At 39.6% G+C, this 17,849-nt stretch overlaps 1 protein-coding gene across 3 annotated transcripts in view; it reads right to left on the bottom strand.

Moving 5' to 3' along the window:
- LOC126284090 (G protein pathway suppressor 2) overlaps positions 1 to 17,849 on the bottom strand; it is a 111,463-nt gene that overhangs the window by 72,424 nt on the left and 21,190 nt on the right. For all 3 annotated transcript variants that reach the window (XM_049982738.1, XM_049982739.1, XM_049982740.1), the window contains exons 2-3: positions 3,995 to 4,208; positions 1,344 to 1,488 (exon numbers count right to left, since the gene is read on the bottom strand). In XM_049982738.1, the coding sequence (XP_049838695.1) occupies positions 1,344 to 1,488; positions 3,995 to 4,208 (359 nt within the window). The remainder of the gene's footprint in view (positions 1 to 1,343; positions 1,489 to 3,994; positions 4,209 to 17,849) is intronic.

Below are 17,849 nucleotides of genomic sequence, written 5' to 3'. Positions count from 1 at the left end.
TTTGTTACAAAAAAGAGGAGAAAACTTCCACCTCAGCAACAGTCTTGAAGCTATAAGCCATAGTCTTCAATATACACATTCTCCCCTAATGCTGGTCCAACAGTGTCACAGCAGAGCCTTTGTATGCATTGGAAAGGATACGAAGAGGCTCTTGATATATTGAAGTTTACAGTCAATCCAGGGGGGTGCTCTGATTGTGTAAATAATAAAGCGCTACCAATGAAAAGTGGTTATCTGTGATTGAGTATTGGAACACGTAATTTAAATAACAATCTTTTCTCGCTGCTCAAGGTTATGATGCAGTACTAGGTAATAGCTAATAAAACAGCAGCTCAAATGCATACCTATAAAAGCCACATATTTTTACAAAGTTGCAGCATTTCCTTCTAGTTAAAAAATACTTGTAAAACTTTTTGCGTAAATGTCTCGCAGAATTAAATCAGTGATGTATGAATATTAGTAACATGGGGTTGTAGTAGTTGGTCTCTGCTGTCATACTTTTTCCTGAAAATTCTGCTTTGTACCACAATTATTGAAACATAATTACTTATGGCAAGAAAATGAATGTCTGCAATACGTTGTTGTGGATTTTGCAGCTAAATAATAATAAAAAAAAACCTCTCTCTGTACGCACAACATCCTCCAAAATATTCTAAGACTGATACTATTCCTACCATATAAGTGATGTCAGTGAAATAACTATGGCAGCAGCTTGAACTAACAATTGTAAACAGCAGATGTGCATGCAACCAGTCATAGTCAAGTACAATGTGTGCAATAGTTGCGTGACACCAATCACAGTGGAGAAAAATCCCTAAATCAAGTGTTCAAAACATTCTCCACAATCTATAGAAAGAGAAAACTGTGCATGCAAAGTCTGCCCTGCCTTCATTTTTGAACAAAATCAATGGCACATGGACACATGCCATGACTTGATTGAAATGTGATATGCAGACAACTCTTTTTCCGCAAAAAAATCAGCACTAGTGACAAGACTTAGTGTTATCAACACCAAGCTACCACAAAAAAACAAAGTGCAGAAATTCACTTGAAGGGTCAACAAAGGCCAATGTGGCAAGCGAGTTGAACAGTATCCCAAAGAGAGACTTTTGTGACTGTTTCACATGGGCATATGAATATTATACATGTGTTTTACTCAAGTGGGTGGGTGGGTGGGGGGGGTAGATTGTAGAACGTATGGAGCACTGAAACCACAATCTTAAAGTTTCTCTAGTTTTTATGAACCCAGTATCTTAAAACTTTCTGGATTGCAGTGTACCTCACATCTCTTACATGTAAAAAGGAGAGAGAAGAAAGGTAAAAAACATGAAAATTTCTGTTACCGCAGGCAAAAGTGTATGCTGTCCATGTGGTGGAGCAACTTTGTAGATCGGTGCACGGCCTGCCAAAGGGATGTTTTGTTGTAGAAATATTTGTGGATGGCCTCCTAAAGCCATTGCAGGATATGCATGCATACTCATCATGTCACTGTAAAATCAAGAACAAAGGAAGAAATTTAAATTACATGGAGATAACTGTAAAAAACAATGTGAAATTTAACATAAATATACGTTATGTGTAAATGATGAACGCAACTGAAATTTATTCACAGTCTTTTCAAATTCACCATAATGGTTTAATGTGTGTAAAACCTGACGTAGCTACGAAACAATGAAAAGTCCAAGATGGAATAACAACAATGTGGAAAGGATGGACTGCTTACTCACCATACAGAGGAGGTGTTGAGCCACAGACTTGCACAATGAGAAATACTGCTGAAATATTAAAGCTTTCAGGTATATAAGTCCTCTCGCTGCAGTAGAAAACACACATACACACACACACACACACACACACACACACACACACACACACACTTACTTTCTGGCAGCTGGAGTCAGCTAACTTTCTTACAGACTTTTTGTTGCGCCTTTCTGCGACTTAGCATCTCCGCTATATGATGAGTAGCAACTATCCTTTTCATTATATTACTGCATTCCTTTCTGGACTTTCTATAGTGTTGTTATTCCTGAGAAGCTATGGGTACTCCAGTCTTTCATACTACTTTCTCCATCTGAGTTTGGATTCACATGCTGATTTGGGAACAATGAAGTATAATTCAAGAAGAACAGAAAATGAAAAAAATCATTAACCAGTACTGGAAAGATACTGCCTCGCGAAAAAATTTGCTTCCCAGGCAACTTCTTTTCTTCAGTGTCATCAAAGAACAGTTGTTCAATATCAAGAGCCTAATATCTGTAATTAGAATCAAATCCAATCTTTTTGCTGTGAGTAAAAAGCCACGCCCACATTTGTGATTTCCAACAGTGTGGCTGCTAAGTTGGATGACTGTTCATTTCAGGTCAAGGAAGATTACAATGTATATAAATCCAAACTTGTTAGTGACAGGTCTATTACAACTTCTAACTTTCACAGATCTTGAATCTACTGTCTGAAAAAAAAGTGAGACAGATGTATCAAACAATGAAATGCACCAAAATGTTTCTTCAACCTGGCACAACTGCAGTGAAATTCATATTTTATTCATTGATTAAAGATTAATCAAGTTGTGACATAGCAAACATAATTACAATTGATAAAATATTCCAGACTATTATGCTGTGGCCAAAGGTATTTCACTTTAAAATTGATGCTTTATCCCCATTTGCAGAGGACATTCACAAGGGGGATCATAGCTTTGCTGAATGTCTGATTCACACCCCGTCTCACTACTGACTGCAGCAAAGTTCCGCTTCCGCAAGCTTCCGTGCAATGGCGTGATGTCACATGTTTTGAATACACAAGCACAATTGGCCCATGTCAACTGACACTGTTCACGGTTACTATCATCCCATGACGGAAGACTGGTACACACCATCTTCAGCACTGGAATCCAAATTTCCTCAGTTTCATGCCCTCCTCCTTCCTACTGAAATTCCTGGGGGATTTCATATTCCCTAAGGCCTCTCTGTATAGTTTTTTTGTGGTATCCACTTGTGGCTACCAATACTTGAGGCCTATCAAAACGAATCTGGCGGTCTCCTGGCTGTAAAGCATATTGCGCAACAGCTAATCTGGCAATCTCACCTCATCTGCAATTGCATCTGTGCACTTAAGAGTTGTTTTTTGACAGTTCTTTTTGTGGTACCCACGCACACTTCGTCACTAAACATGTGACGTCAAACCATTGCGTGGAAGTAGAATTCTGCTGTAGTCAGTAGCGAGCTGAGGTGCGAATCAGACATTCAACAAAGCTATGTACAATCACCCTTGATAAGTGAAATCCCTTTGACCACGGCATAATAGCCTGGAATATTTTATTAATTGTAACAACTCCAGCTGTGAAAGTTTACATTTTACAAATATCAAACACAGTCGACAAAAGTTTGTGATTTAAGCTAGAAAAGATGTAACCATATAAAAAACTTTTCCACAGTTAATTGACATATTACAATACTAATAAGTATTACTGTAAGCAGTTTCAGACTTTATATCATAAAGAAAATTTAGAAACTGTTAATACCAAAATTAATATTATACAAGAAAAGCCTGGTTATAATTCAAATAATTTTATGAACAGGCAATCATTCAACACAGAATGTAAATGTTGGAAAGTAAGCTGGCATGCAGACAAAAGTTGAACACTTTGTACAGCTTTCAAAATTGTATCCAAATCATGTCGAGAGAAAAATCTGTACAGTTTTTCTTCTTTAGCTCAGAAAACTAGACAATATATTAAACTCCCCCCCCCCCCCCCCCCAGCCCCCACCCACAAAAATAAATAAATAAAAATTTTGACTGCTCTCTTAAACGGCCATATCATTATGAAAGTTGAGACCATCTTGAGCATATTTGTAAATAACATGACATCTTTTGTTCGAAATAAAATGGAAGAACCATCAGGTCCCTATATCATCAAACATTAAAAAAAATCATGTCCTACTACTTATTTATTTTAGAGAGATGTTACACATTGACAAAAAAAGTGAGTCACCTAGATTCTTTGACTAGCTGTCTCCGGCGATCGTCTTCATTCAGTACTTTCTTCAGCTGCAGAAAAAGTTGATGCTTCTCATCTTTAAGTTGAGCGAGTCGAGTCTCAAGTTGCGATATCTGTTCACGTGTTTCACCCAAAGTCATAACATCTTGTTTCTGTTGCCTTTCACGCTCTTTTCTTTGCCTTTCCACTTCAGCATCTGCTTCTTGTTCTAAGAAATTGTTTATTTGTCATCAGATATAATAGCACAGCTACAGTATTCACATACACCTGGTACAAGCAATGTTGGTATTGTTACAGAGTGTTTTATAGATGACACAAAGTTAAAGAAGGGAAAAATCACATTTTTCAACAATACTGGTTGAAGGTAACAATTGTCAATCCATAGTTACATCAAGAATATTCATGAATGGGGCCATCCATCTCAAAATATTAACTACTTGTTTTAAAAATAATAATTCACTTCCAATATTCAGGTTCCGTAAAAGGAGCAAGACACAAACATGTAATACAAATTTTCATTTCCATGCCTAGTCAGCTTACGTGGAGGTCTAGCTCTGAACTGAGTAAGAGCTAGGCATAACTCTGCATACGACACTGGGATGAGGGCCCTCAACCCCAACATGGTGCGTCCTAATGGCTGATAGGGGAATTCCTGTAGATATGCAGAACAGGTGTGAATAAGGCATAGCCAAATAAGCACCCACAGATCAACCGAGGGAATGAGGAAAATGGTCAACGGTCACGAAGGCAGAAGAGGGTGAAACCCCACTAGCAGAGAGGGTGGATGAACTGACTTAAATCCACTCTGCATCTGACTTGCAACAAGCAGCAAAGTGGTCAGCATGTGATCACCAGAGGTGTGGCTGGAAATGTATGTTCTGGAACTATACACTCCAGTCCTATGAAACTGGACTACGCTCCAAAACTTGTGATGATCAGGTACTATGAAGTGTGACAGGAAACAAATTTGTACCCATAGGTGGTAACCAATCCACTGCTGCCATCAACAGCACAACCAGACTATTGGATTCTGGGGAGTGTGGCTTGACACGCATACAGAGGGAGTTGGAGACCTCTGGCCAACTTCACCCAAATACCAAAACATTTTTCAGATCATTGAATATATATTCTCTCTTATGGATAGGGAAGTTGTATGAACTAGAGAAAATCCTTAATGAACAAAAATTGGAAATACTGGCACTCTAAGAAACAAGACTGACCAATGAACACACATTGGATTTTGGGAACTACAGACTTTTCAAAAGCAAAACAGACAAACAAGTTCTCAAAAATACACCCCATTTAGGAGTTGCTTCTGCAGTCAAAAAGTGCATACTCAACTCGGTAACTCACATGAAGCCTGTAAATAATAGACCAATAACAATCACCCTAAAGTGTGCAAACAAAACATTCACACTGATCAATGTACACACGCCTATCAATGACGACAACAAAACAAATCATGCAAAGGTAGACAAATCATGGAAAACAATAGAAGCAATTGTAACCAAAATTCCACAAAACCGCGTCATCTTACTAGGTGATTTCAATGTGCAGCTAGGCAAAGAAAAAAAATACAGGAAAACAATAGGAAACTTCCCAGCACATAAATGGACTAATCGAAATGAATGGAGGTTGGTCGAATTCCGCGGCATATTCAACATTAAAATCACGTTAACGTATTTCAAGAAGAAACTAATCAAAACAAAGGACATGGAGATCACCCTTAACTCACTCATTGGTGAATTCAAAATTGACCATCCAAACCACAAAGAAATCGTGAATATCCAAGTAAGAAAGGGTTCTAATGTAGACTCAGACCATTACCTAAGAAGAATCAAACTATAGTTAAAACCTCAGAGGTTCACAAAAAGGAAGTAACTAACCCCAAAATTTGACACTAGCTGGATCCAACCATCTTTCACAGAAGAATTAGAGAAAAAGCCCTGTGACAATTGGAAGCAACTCAGAAGAAAACTAATCAAAACTTCACAAACACAGATACCTCCACAAAAAAGAAAAAAACACCCTTGGTGGAACAAAGAATGTGAACAAGCAATCCAACCTCAACAGAAAGAATACAGTAATTGGAACAGCAGAAAGACTCAGAAGAATTACAAAACATTCTTGGCAGTGAGGACAGAGACAGCCCAACTAATCAGAAAGACCAAAAGAAAATTCAAAAAGGACCAGCTACTTGAAATCGAGAAACACTTTGAAACAAAGAACACACGAAACTTTTACAAGAATTTCAAAACAAAACTCACAGGATATCAGCTGCAAAATCTTTGCTTCAAGGAAGGAAATGGGCAATTTACACTGAACAATCATGAAAATTCCAAAGAACTCTCAAGATATTTTGAAAAACTGCTGAACTGCCCAGAACCAACACAAAGATTTCTGCCTCAGGAACCTGAATCCACAAACCCAAACTCATCATCACCGGATGTAGAGGAAATCCTCAAACTCTTAAAAACAATAAAGCTGCAGGTGAAGATGTAATCATAGTGGAAATCCTCAAATCAGCAGGCCCGAATGCTATAAAAGAAATAACCAAAATAATACAAGACATTTGGCAAAGACAATGAATTCCAGACGACTGGAAAAATGCATCAATTCATTCTCTACATAAGAAAGGAGATAGATCAGATGTAAGCAATTATAGGGGAATCTCATTGATATCAGTAGCTATCAAAATTCCATCCCAGTGTCCTCTTAATAGAGCACAACAACAACTAGAACCAAAAATTAGAGAATATGAGGCAGGATTCAAACCAGGTCATTCATGTCCAGAGCAAACTCTGATCTTAAAACTAATCTTAAGACATCACAGAACAAGTGGCAAAGATGTAGTTTGCAAATTTGTTGGCTTTTAAAAAAGCCTACGGTTCGGTTGATCATCAATCATTATTCCAAATATTCAAAGAAAAGGGTTTAGATCTGAAAACACTTGCAATCCTACAACACACATTGATAGACACAAAATCTAAAGTCAAATTTATGGAGGAAATCTCAACCTTTTCAGATCAAAACAGGAGTAAGACAAGGAGATGGGCTCTCTCCACTACTGTTAAACTGCATCCTTGAAAAGGTGATACAAGAATGGCACAAACTGAAATCAGTCCTGAAGATTGACCAACCAATCACTCTCGGCAGAGGAAAGTGAACAGTAGATTGCTTAGAATTTGCAGACGGTCTAGCCATCTTAACTCACGATGTTTTAACAGCCAGAAACCAGATTGAATTCCTGAAAAACAGGTAAAAGTCAGCCTGCAAGTATCTTTTGAAACGACAGAATATATGACTTGCAACAAACAAGCACCAAAATTCATGGAGACAAAAATGGCAAAATTAAACTAATGCCACAATTTCAATATCATGGCAAAACAATTCAGGAAAATGGAATACAAACGAAAGCCAACGAAGTCAGATGCCAAAAGATGGACACTGCTTATAGGCTCACTCAAAATATCTACAATAAAAAATGTGTCTCCAAGCACACAAAACTACGACAATACCATCATAAAACTAGAATGCCTGTATGGATCAGAGACACTAATTTTAAACAGGAAAACAGACATAGAAAACATCCAAAAAAAGGAACGGAAGATCATAAGAAAAATTTTAGGGCCAAAACTTGTAGATGAACAGTATCGGCACAGAAGCAAACAGGAAATCAAACAATACTCTAATATTCACAGTGACATTAGAAAACACAGATTAAGATTCTATGGACACATCAAAAGAATGAATATGGACAGACTCACAAAGCAAGTAGTTCAATTCTATGAAAACAGGAGTAAATCTAAAACAGACCTAATAAAATGGATTGGCAAAATCAAAACAAATCTGAAACAAGCAGTAATTACACCAGAGGATATCCTAAACAGGGAAATCTTCAGGTCCAAAATTCACAAGTGGCAAGTTGACGAAGAGGAGAAACCAAAGAAGAAGACTTGAACAGCATGGTCTCAAGAAAGAAAAGAAGCCCACAACAAAAGAATGAAAGAAGTATGGACAGAAAAGAAAGGCAAATGCATGCCACTAACAAAATTTCATTTGTGATTCTTCAGTTTCTCCCGGTGTATTTGTTGCTCGAACAGTCCACAGATATACTGTTGGTTCACAGTGTCCAACGCGCACAATATTTCGGCCGTCAGACATATCGCCGAAATATTGCACCCGTTGGACACACTGAACCGGCAGTATACACGTGGACTGATCGAGCAAAATTTCATTTGTCAATGCAGCTCACAGAAGAAAATATTCTTGGTAATCAAGACAGTTCAAAAATAGGCAATAAAATTTGAAAGAGTGCAACGTCATAGTGGAACACTGTGGATTAACATCCCATAAACTTTATTCTTCTACATAGGTTATCACTCCAAAAAATTTATTCTCATGAAGGAAACAGCTTAAAATGGAATATCCTTTTCTAAGAAGAGTAGGGACCAAAGGACTTGCTTACTGGTTCTTTTTTTAATTTATTTCTTCTTTCTATCTACTTTTGGCACCTCAACTATGTGTAAGAGCAATGATTATCAGTTTTTTCATATCATTGCATTCTTAAAACTAGCTTGATATTTTCAACAATTTTTGTGTGACATCCCTTGCATTAAGTACAATCTCATTCCAGTGGTGTTATGTCTTCGGCATTCTCATACACATTCATGCAACAAAAGGATAACACTAAGTTTAAAAATTACTGACAGGTTCATTGTTGCTCTCTCAAGAAAGACCCACATTAACAATGTTCCAGTCCAAGCAATATTTGCAAGTTTTGACCATTATCAGTGGTGAAGGATGTTTGCACTGTAGTGCTCCTCTCAATATTAAGTTGCTATCCATCATGGACTTTGAACAGCAGCACTCCTGTGAGATCATTAAAGATTTCAAAACTGCTAGAAGGCTGCAACAAGTTTTGGTTGATTAAATTTAGTATTCTTGGATTTTCCTTCCATGACCATGATATTTTGTTGATTCAATGAATTCAGGTAAGAAAGAAACTGACTTAATTATGAAAGTGAATCCAGGCAACCAAAAACAGTTTTTACCAAAGGAATGCCCTAGATGTTGAAAGAGTTATTGGTAGAGAATGCACCTACTAACACAACTGGTGTATTCTGGGTTGTACTGATAGGCATGTCTCAGGTGTTTTATATGAAAATCATTATGTCAAATCAGTCACTAGAGGCAACACTGGGTCATGCAAAACCAAAAGACTACGCATTTTGAGCTTTGTTAGTGGGTGGTTAATGGATTTAGTTCCAGTGGGTTACAACAAATATTCAAAATTCTAATTGGTATTGAAGAAATGTGGTTACAGTAATTTTATTTTGTCCAAAAACAAAAAGGAACCTATTTGGTGTCAGACTCACACAACAAAAGTTAAGGAAGAACATAGGTAAAAGGATGCTTGGCATTTTCTTCACAACTAGTGGACACATTGCTCCATTATGCACTTTAGGGTATAAATGTGACCACAGATGGATATACTGCAGTATCCCTATGTAAGCTGTCCATGAAAATAAGCTACTGTAGAGCTGAATAAGATCTTATTTAACATCATTAATAATCTCCTAACAGGACAGCAAATACACAGGTATGTCTTGAAAGGTTGTGAGACCACAAGTCTTCCATATTCACCTAACAGCCCAGACCTCACTTATGACATTATCAGAAGGACATTAAACCCTAATGTCCTTCATATACCATGCCAAGTGATTTCTTTCACTTTCCAAGGATGACAGAAACCATTCACCTACACCTTTTTATTCCCTATGATTGTCTGTGAATGCATATGAACCACTCCTTAGTAAACTTCCCAAGGAAGTATCTGATGGGAGTCTATGATAAATGGTTTCGGGCAGTGTAAACAATGTTCAACTTTAAAAAGAAGAAAAATTTGGGGGTTCAGAAAATATAATTTCCAGTACTTTTAAAAGATTTATCTGCATAGAAGTCATGTATGCCAAACTCTTTTTTTAACCTATCTGTAAAGTAATAATTACATGTCCTTTATTTTTTATCTATATTACTAGCTTTTTTACTCACTGTTATTCTTGCAGCTTTCCAAACTTTGCACACCTTAGGCTTTTGAAAAATGAGAATCAAATACATATCTACTCACTACAGTCATCATAATTTACTACAGTACCAGAATTCTCTCTTTCAAATTCTAAAGGTGGCAGGGGTAAAATACAGGGAGCGAAAAGCTATTTACACTTTGTACAGAAACCAGATGGTAGTTATAAGAGTCAAGGGGCACGAAAGGGAAGCAGCGGTTGGGAAGGGACAGACAGGGTTGTAGCCTCTCCCCAATGCTATTCCATCTGTATATTGAGCAAGCAGGAAAGGAAACAAAAGAAAAATTTGGAGTAGTTATTAAAATCCATGGAGAAGAAATAAAAACTTTGAAATTCGTCAATGACATTGTAATTCTGTCAGAGACAGCAAAGTACTTGGAAGACCAGCTGAACGGACTGGACAGTGTCTTGAAAGGAGGATATTAGATGAACATCAACAAAAGCAAAACGAGGATAATGGAATGTAGTCGAATTAAGTCGTGTGATGCTGAGGGAATTAGATTAGCAAATGAGACACAGTAGTAAAGGGGTTTTGCTATTTGGGGAGCAAAATAACTGATGATGGTCGAAGTAGAGAGGATATAAAATGTAGACTGGCAATGGCAAGGAAAGCGTTTCTGAAGAAGAGAAATTTGTTAACATCGAGTATAGATTTAAGTGTCAGGAAGTCGTTTCTGAAAGTATTTGTATTGAGTGTAGCCATGTATGGAAGTAAAACATGGACGATAAATAGTTTGGACAAGAAGAGAATAGCAGCTATCGAAATGTGGTGCTACAGAAGAATGCTGAAGATTAAGTGGGTAGATCACATAACTAATGAGGAGATACTGAATGGAATTGGGGAGAAAAGGAGTTTGTGGCACAATGGACCGGTTGGTAGGACATGTTCTGAGGCATCAAGGGATCATAAATTTACCATTGGAGGTCAGCGTGGAGGGTAAAAATTGTAGAGGGAGATGTAGAGATGAAGACACTAAGCAGATTCAGAAGGATGTAGGTTGCAATAAGTACTGGGAGATGAAGAAGCTTGCACAGGATAGAGTAGCATGGAGAGCTGCATCAAACCAGCCTCAAGACTGAAGACCACGACCACGACCACGACCACAACAACAACAACAACAACAACAACAACACCAGAATATAAAGAAGTCCAAACCTAGAGATGGGTCGTTCACGAACTAACAGGTCCAAAGGAACCGTTCACCTAGATGAATGGAAGAAGCAAGGAATGAATTCTAAGGAACGGTCTTTTGTTGTTTACTTTGGTTGCAGCTTTCTACTTATAGTTCCTGGGAATGAGAAACGGTTCATCTCATTACCACAGCACTGCTTCGGCCAGTCTCATTCCAGTCTCAGTCCCGTTCCCATCTTTGTCTCGGTCTCCCTTGACTGCAGTTCCACTGCCGACTGTGCCCAGTTAGTTCAGTGTAGAGTTGTCATTCACTTCATTCCCTGCACACACCCATTCTAGATCTGTCTCAAACCTTTCTTGAACTCAGGACTTCTGATTCTTTTCATATTCTATTCAGCATCCACGGCCGGTAATTAAAATGTATTTTATAATTGCATAAAAATTACATTGTATGTAATACATACATCTTTTTAGGTAACAAAAGTGCATATCAGCTTACTTTGTTATTTCGATAAACAGTAGAAGACACATAAAAAGGCAAGTTTTTTGTTATTACGCATGCAAAGGAAGTCGGTACAGCTCACGAGTGGCCATTTTCCATCTTTCTTTGATCCAAGGTATGTTCATTGTTATGGAAGGCAGACCGACTTATAACCGAATGAAGCCTGCTCTCCATAATCTGGTTTCATATTTTGTAAAGAGAATATGATAACTTCTACAATATTATTTCAGTGGGTCAGGGTGGAGCACGAAAATTCAGCCAAGTACTAGATCGCTCACTGTCGCCCACCGATTGTCATCTATTGGTTTGAAGTAGCTGTGTGCATTAGTTTATGTGTTATTTATTTACTGCCTAATTTTTACATGTTTACATATTCTGCTCCTAGCAGTCAACAAATTGTGTGCAATCGACGAACAGTCTGCACTCAGGATCGGTTTTTCATGCACCAGCTTACATTATTTCACTGTGGTCAGCCACATAACGCTATAGTTGGCTAAACGACAGGTTTTGCAGAATCACGGAAATTACTTCTACAAGTGTGTGAGAGCTCTGTAATGAATAAAAACTCTATTCTCCAGGGCAAAGGGAAGTGCCCATTCTTGGCACCTTCCATCCTTCAGTCACCTATGCTACTAATTTTCAATTTTTTTTGTAAGAACCATATACCATACGCAAATGAACGGTGAATGAGTAAAAATGAACAGTTCTCTAAAAAGAGCGATCACCAGTGAACTAGTTCCCAAGGATGAATGAGTTTGCCTATCTCTAGTCCAAACACTTTTTTGTCTGCATATTTCAAATATGGAGCTTAAAGACAGGTGACAAACCTATTTCTTCTGAGAGCACTTTAAAATAGTTTCATAACACAATCTTGAGCTATTCTGTTTGTCATTTTTTTGTTCCCCAGCTGTAACTTTCCAACTGGCTTGTCTTCAACTAAGCAACTGTTCCGTTTCAAATAGAAAAATGTTTAAAATAATCAAATGTTTGCCATTCAGGGCAGTGGTCTGGGTCACTGGAGAGTTCCCATTCACTGAATGGAGCATTGTATGACTCCAGGTGGCAGGTAGTAAAAGATAAGTGTGTTCACTCTGCCCGCTGCTAAATAAGCCGAAAGAGGGGGTGGTAGTTCTCAAATGTGCACGCATAATTCTCAGCAAAACGTTCGGCAACGGTACCCTCTTAGGAAACATCTGGTACACCTGCAGGAGACCGAAAACCGTAGAGGTGTCTGATCTTTGCCCATACCTGTGATGAAGAGGTACATAATCCAATGGTGGAAACATACCACTCCAAGGATTCTTGCTTTTGTCATTTTATGAGGCAGCAGATGTGGGCACAGAGCCATTTACAGATAACGAGGTGCTCCAGTCAATGGTGCTGTTTATAGCATTGGAGAGCCCACCTACAATCTCTAATGGCTGCAGCGATCTCTGGGTCCACCAGGGTACCATCTTTTGATGGGGGGATCCTGAGGCACATGGGATGGCATGGTTGGCAGCCGAAAGAATAGCTGTTGTACACTGAAGAGCCAAAAAAATTGGTACACCTGCCTAATATCGTTTAGGGATCCCTGCGAGCAAGCAAAAATGCCGCAATATGACATGGCATGAAATGGACTAATGTCTGAAGTAGTGCTGGAGGGCATTGTTACCATGAATTCTGCAGGGCTGTCCACAAATTCGGAAGAGTTCAAAGGGGCAGAGACCTCTTCTGAACAGCACGCTGCAAGGCATCTCAGATATGCTCAATATTGTTCATGTCTGGGGAGTCTGGTGGCCAGTGTAAGTGTTTAAACTCAGAGGAGAGTTCCTGGAGCCACTTTGCAGCCATTCTGGACATGCAGGATGTCGCACTGTTCTGCTGGAACTGTCCAAGTATGTCTGAATGCACAATGGACATGAATGGATGCATGTTATCAGACAGGATGCTTATGTATGTGTCATCTGTCAGAGTCATATCAAGACATATCAGGGGTCCCATATCACTCCAACTGCACACGCCCCACATCATTACAGTGCCTCCACTAACTTCAGCAGTCCCCTGTTGACATGCAGGGTCCATGGATTCATGAGGTTGTCTCCACACTTTTAACATCCATCCACTCGATACAGTCTGAAACTAAACTCATTCGATCAGGCAACCTGTTTCCAGTCATCAACAGTCTAATGTTGGTGTTGACAGGCTCAGCGTAAAGCTTTGTGTCACGCAGTCGTCAAGGGTACATGAGTGGGACTTCAGCTCCAAAAGCCCATATCGATGATGTTTCGTTGAATGATTCGCATGCAGACACTTGCTGGTGGACTAGCATTTAAAGCTGCAGTAATTTACAGAAGGGTTGCATTTCTGCCGTGCTTAATGATTATCTTGAGTCATCATTGGTCCCGTCCTTGCAAGATCTTTTAATGGCCGCAGCAATGTCTGAGATTTGATGTTTTACCAGATTCCTGATATTCATGGTACACTCATGACATGGTCGTACAGGAAAATACCCACTTCATCACTACCTCGAGGATGCTATGTCTCACATTCATGCACAGACCATAACACCATTTTCAAACTGACTTAAATCTTGATAACTTTCCATTGCAGCAGCAGTAACCAATCTAACAACTGTGCCAGACATTTGCCATCTAGGTGTTACAAACCGCAGCACCATATTCTGCCTGTTTACAAATCTCTGTATTTAAATATGCACGCCTATATCCGTTTCTTTGAGGCTCCAGTGCATGTCGAACAGCTACATTCATACTGCCTTGCACTGGGGAGATAAGGATGACAGCAGAAGTGAACCCATCCCAGTCAGCATTAAGAAGAATCCATTTGGGTGGGTGTCCAGGGAAGCACAGCTGAGGGAAGGACAGGAAGATCGGGAAGTGGTCACTAGCATGCGATCATTGTAGACCCTCGCGTGGACAGATGGTACAAGATCAGGGCTGCAAAAGGAGAAGTCAATGGCTGAATAAGTTCCTTAACCCACAATAATGTGTGTGGCGGCACCATTGTTCAAAAGACAAAGATCGAGCCCTGCCAATAAAGTTTTAATTTCTTTACTTCGGGCAATGATCATTGTACCACGCCACAAAGGATTATGGGCACTGAAGTCACCAAAAACTAGGAAAGGTGGGGGAAGCTGAGAGAGTAATGCAGATAGTACATCATTGGACATGACACGTTCAGGGGGGAGATAACATTACAGATGGTAAAATCCTGATGTGCCCTTACCTGAAGCACATACCTACTAACTCCACACATACATACATGGCACACATACAAACTCCACCCAATACCCTCTCACTGTTTGTTTGATTCTTAAAATAACCTCAGTAGCCATGAAGAGCAGGGGTTCAAGTTGCCAGAAACTATGTTTCCTGGATGGCAATACAGAATGCAAGGTAAGTGCTTAAAAGTTGCCACTGAAGGTTCAGACTGTCTGAATAATGTCGGGGCATGAAGTGACGAGAGGCAGGCAGGTTGTCACCAGGATAATGTGTTGCCACCAGTTAACATGTCAGGAGATAAAATGACATAGGTTCTGCGGCAATTGCTTGGGGAGACCTGGTGTCCCAGGGGCCAGTGGGATCTCCACCTTGAGCACAGAAGGATTGTATGCACAGTCTGTTGGTACCTTAGAGGACTTTTTTGTCCTCCTTATAATTATTCTCCTTAGAAGACGACAACTGGGAAGGTTTCCCTGAATTGGATTCTGGGACAGAGATAGAATGAGAATTCCAACAGCAAGCAGCCTGTGGTGCCTTCAGGCACAGGCTAGTGCCTCGCTGTGGATCAGCAGGAACCATGGAAGGAAGAGTCTTGAGAGATCTCTTCCTAGCTATAAAAACTGGAAGAGGGTGGGACACCTCCAGAAGGGGGACAGGAACCGGTGTTTCCGGCAGGTGCAGAGCCAATGCTCCCAAGATGGGTGCAGTGGAAGCACCAGAACGGACCACAACCACCTGGGAGGGGGGGAGGCAATTATTAGTGGGTGGTTCTGACGGCCCACTGTAAGGAGCACAACAAAGGAAGACACCACCTACGAAGAAGACGACAAAGCGCATGATTGTCTCATTTGTTCGAGATTAAGACGCTCATACCGGTTGGGAGCTCAGTTGACAGAGCTATTTTGCGATCAGTGCATACTTTCCTATGTATGACAATTTTCTACATTAATCATTTAATTTCTCTAACATGTACACCTTCCTTGGTTGCATTAGGTATATGCTTCATTTTGTTACACTGCTTGTCTCACCCTCCTTTTTAATTCTCTCTTCTTTGTTATATAATGTATTTAATTGCCTACACCATTATATTAATTGACTGGCACAATGGCTTGTGGTCCTTCTCTTGACACAATGTGTCACAAGATTTGACAGTTCCTGTGGCAGATACATTCCCCTGGTGGGTACTTCTAGGCAGCATTCCGACAGCTATGACAACAGACACCACTGATTGCTTACTCCAGGCTTATGGTTTTTTTTTTTTTTTTTTGTGCTTCGTATTATTATTTATTTTGTCATTTTTTTTACTGTATATACACTGATCAGCCAGAACACTATGACCACTGACCCACTATGGGTATAAAGCCATTCAGGTGATAGCAGCATCACATGTCAAGGAGTGACTGCTAGTCAGATAAACACAATGGTGCACATGTAGTATCAGTGAGTGTGCTGTCTGGACTGCGGGCAGATTGTGATGGTCCAGAGGCTTGTCACAAGCATTTCAAAAACTGCACGACTTGTCGATTGTTCGATGAGTGCTGTGGTGAATGTCTTCAACATGTCGTCAAATCAAATCAAGATATCATTGGGCAGGCATCCCTCATTACAGATGTTCGACATCACAGGTTGGGCAGGCTGGTAAAACAGGTGCCAAACTGGGATGGAACTAACACCAGACTAAAGCTGGGCAGAGTACAAGTGTGTCTGAACACACAGTTCACTGAATACTCTTAACGTTGGACCTCTACAGCCAATAACCCATACATTGCCAATGTCAACACCATGACATTTGCAACTACAACTGAAATGGGCACATGCCTACTGGCACTGGATATTGGAGCCGTGGCAAAGAATTGCATGGTCTTATTCATCAGGCCAATGGAAAGGTGCAAATCCGCCATCTTCCAAGTCCATACACCGCCATAGTGATCACATTTCCCAACGGCAATGGTGTTTTTCAGCAAGATAATGCACCATGTCACAAGGTGATGGAATGGTTCGAGGAACACAGTGATGAGTTCCAACTGATGTACTGCCGCCCCCCCCCCCCCCCCCAACTTTCCAGATTTGAACCCAATGAACACATCTGGGATGTGATTGAAAATGGTGTCACAGATCATCACTCACCCTCTCCAGAATTGATGGGAATTAGGTGACATGTGTGTGCAGATGTGGTGCTACATCCCTCCAGCATCCTATCAAGGTCTCATTGCTTCCATGCCATGACACATCGCTCCTGCTATCCGTGCCAAAGTTGGCCATACTAGCTGTTGGGTAGGTGGTCATAATTTTCTGGCTGATCAGTGTTTATATCTGTCAAATATGCGCACAGTAGCAACATCTGATGAGTTTACATCACAAAATTGTTTTTTGTTTCAAAACTGTAGCCTAGTTAACTGTGAGCAAAAACGCCATTCACATTACGATTTTTCCGGCATTGCGGCCTGGTTTAGAGTATATTATTACACGTGTTCGATGATGCCAAGCTAGTCTTGTTTATACCTTTTGAGGATTCCACTTTGGCTTAATTGTATTAGGACAATGTAAGGTTTCTCCTGTTTGGTATGATTTATCACTTTTTATGCTCATCTTTTGATACACACATGAAATTACTAACTTTTCATTATTTTGTAATGTTTTCTGACAGATACGAAGATGGTCATTGTGGACCGAAACTGCTAGTTTTATGACAATTTATTTGTGATCATCATTTAACTGAAATAAAAGAAAAATTTATCTCAACTGTCTCATCTTTCAGTTTTGCTATCTGAAGAACTCTTCAATGTTAAAAAGTAGTAAAAAATGCAATTTGATGTTCATTTTGGAACCAAGCATTCTGATGCTCTCCAAGAGTTGCTGAACAATTTCGGTATAATTCTGTGCTCCGGTTATTATCAAAATAATCTTT

The sequence above is a fragment of the Schistocerca gregaria genome, chromosome 8 (assembly GCF_023897955.1).
Source record: "Schistocerca gregaria isolate iqSchGreg1 chromosome 8, iqSchGreg1.2, whole genome shotgun sequence".
Taxonomy (NCBI): domain Eukaryota; kingdom Metazoa; phylum Arthropoda; class Insecta; order Orthoptera; family Acrididae; genus Schistocerca; species Schistocerca gregaria.
This window is presented reverse-complemented; position numbering and strand designations above follow the sequence as displayed.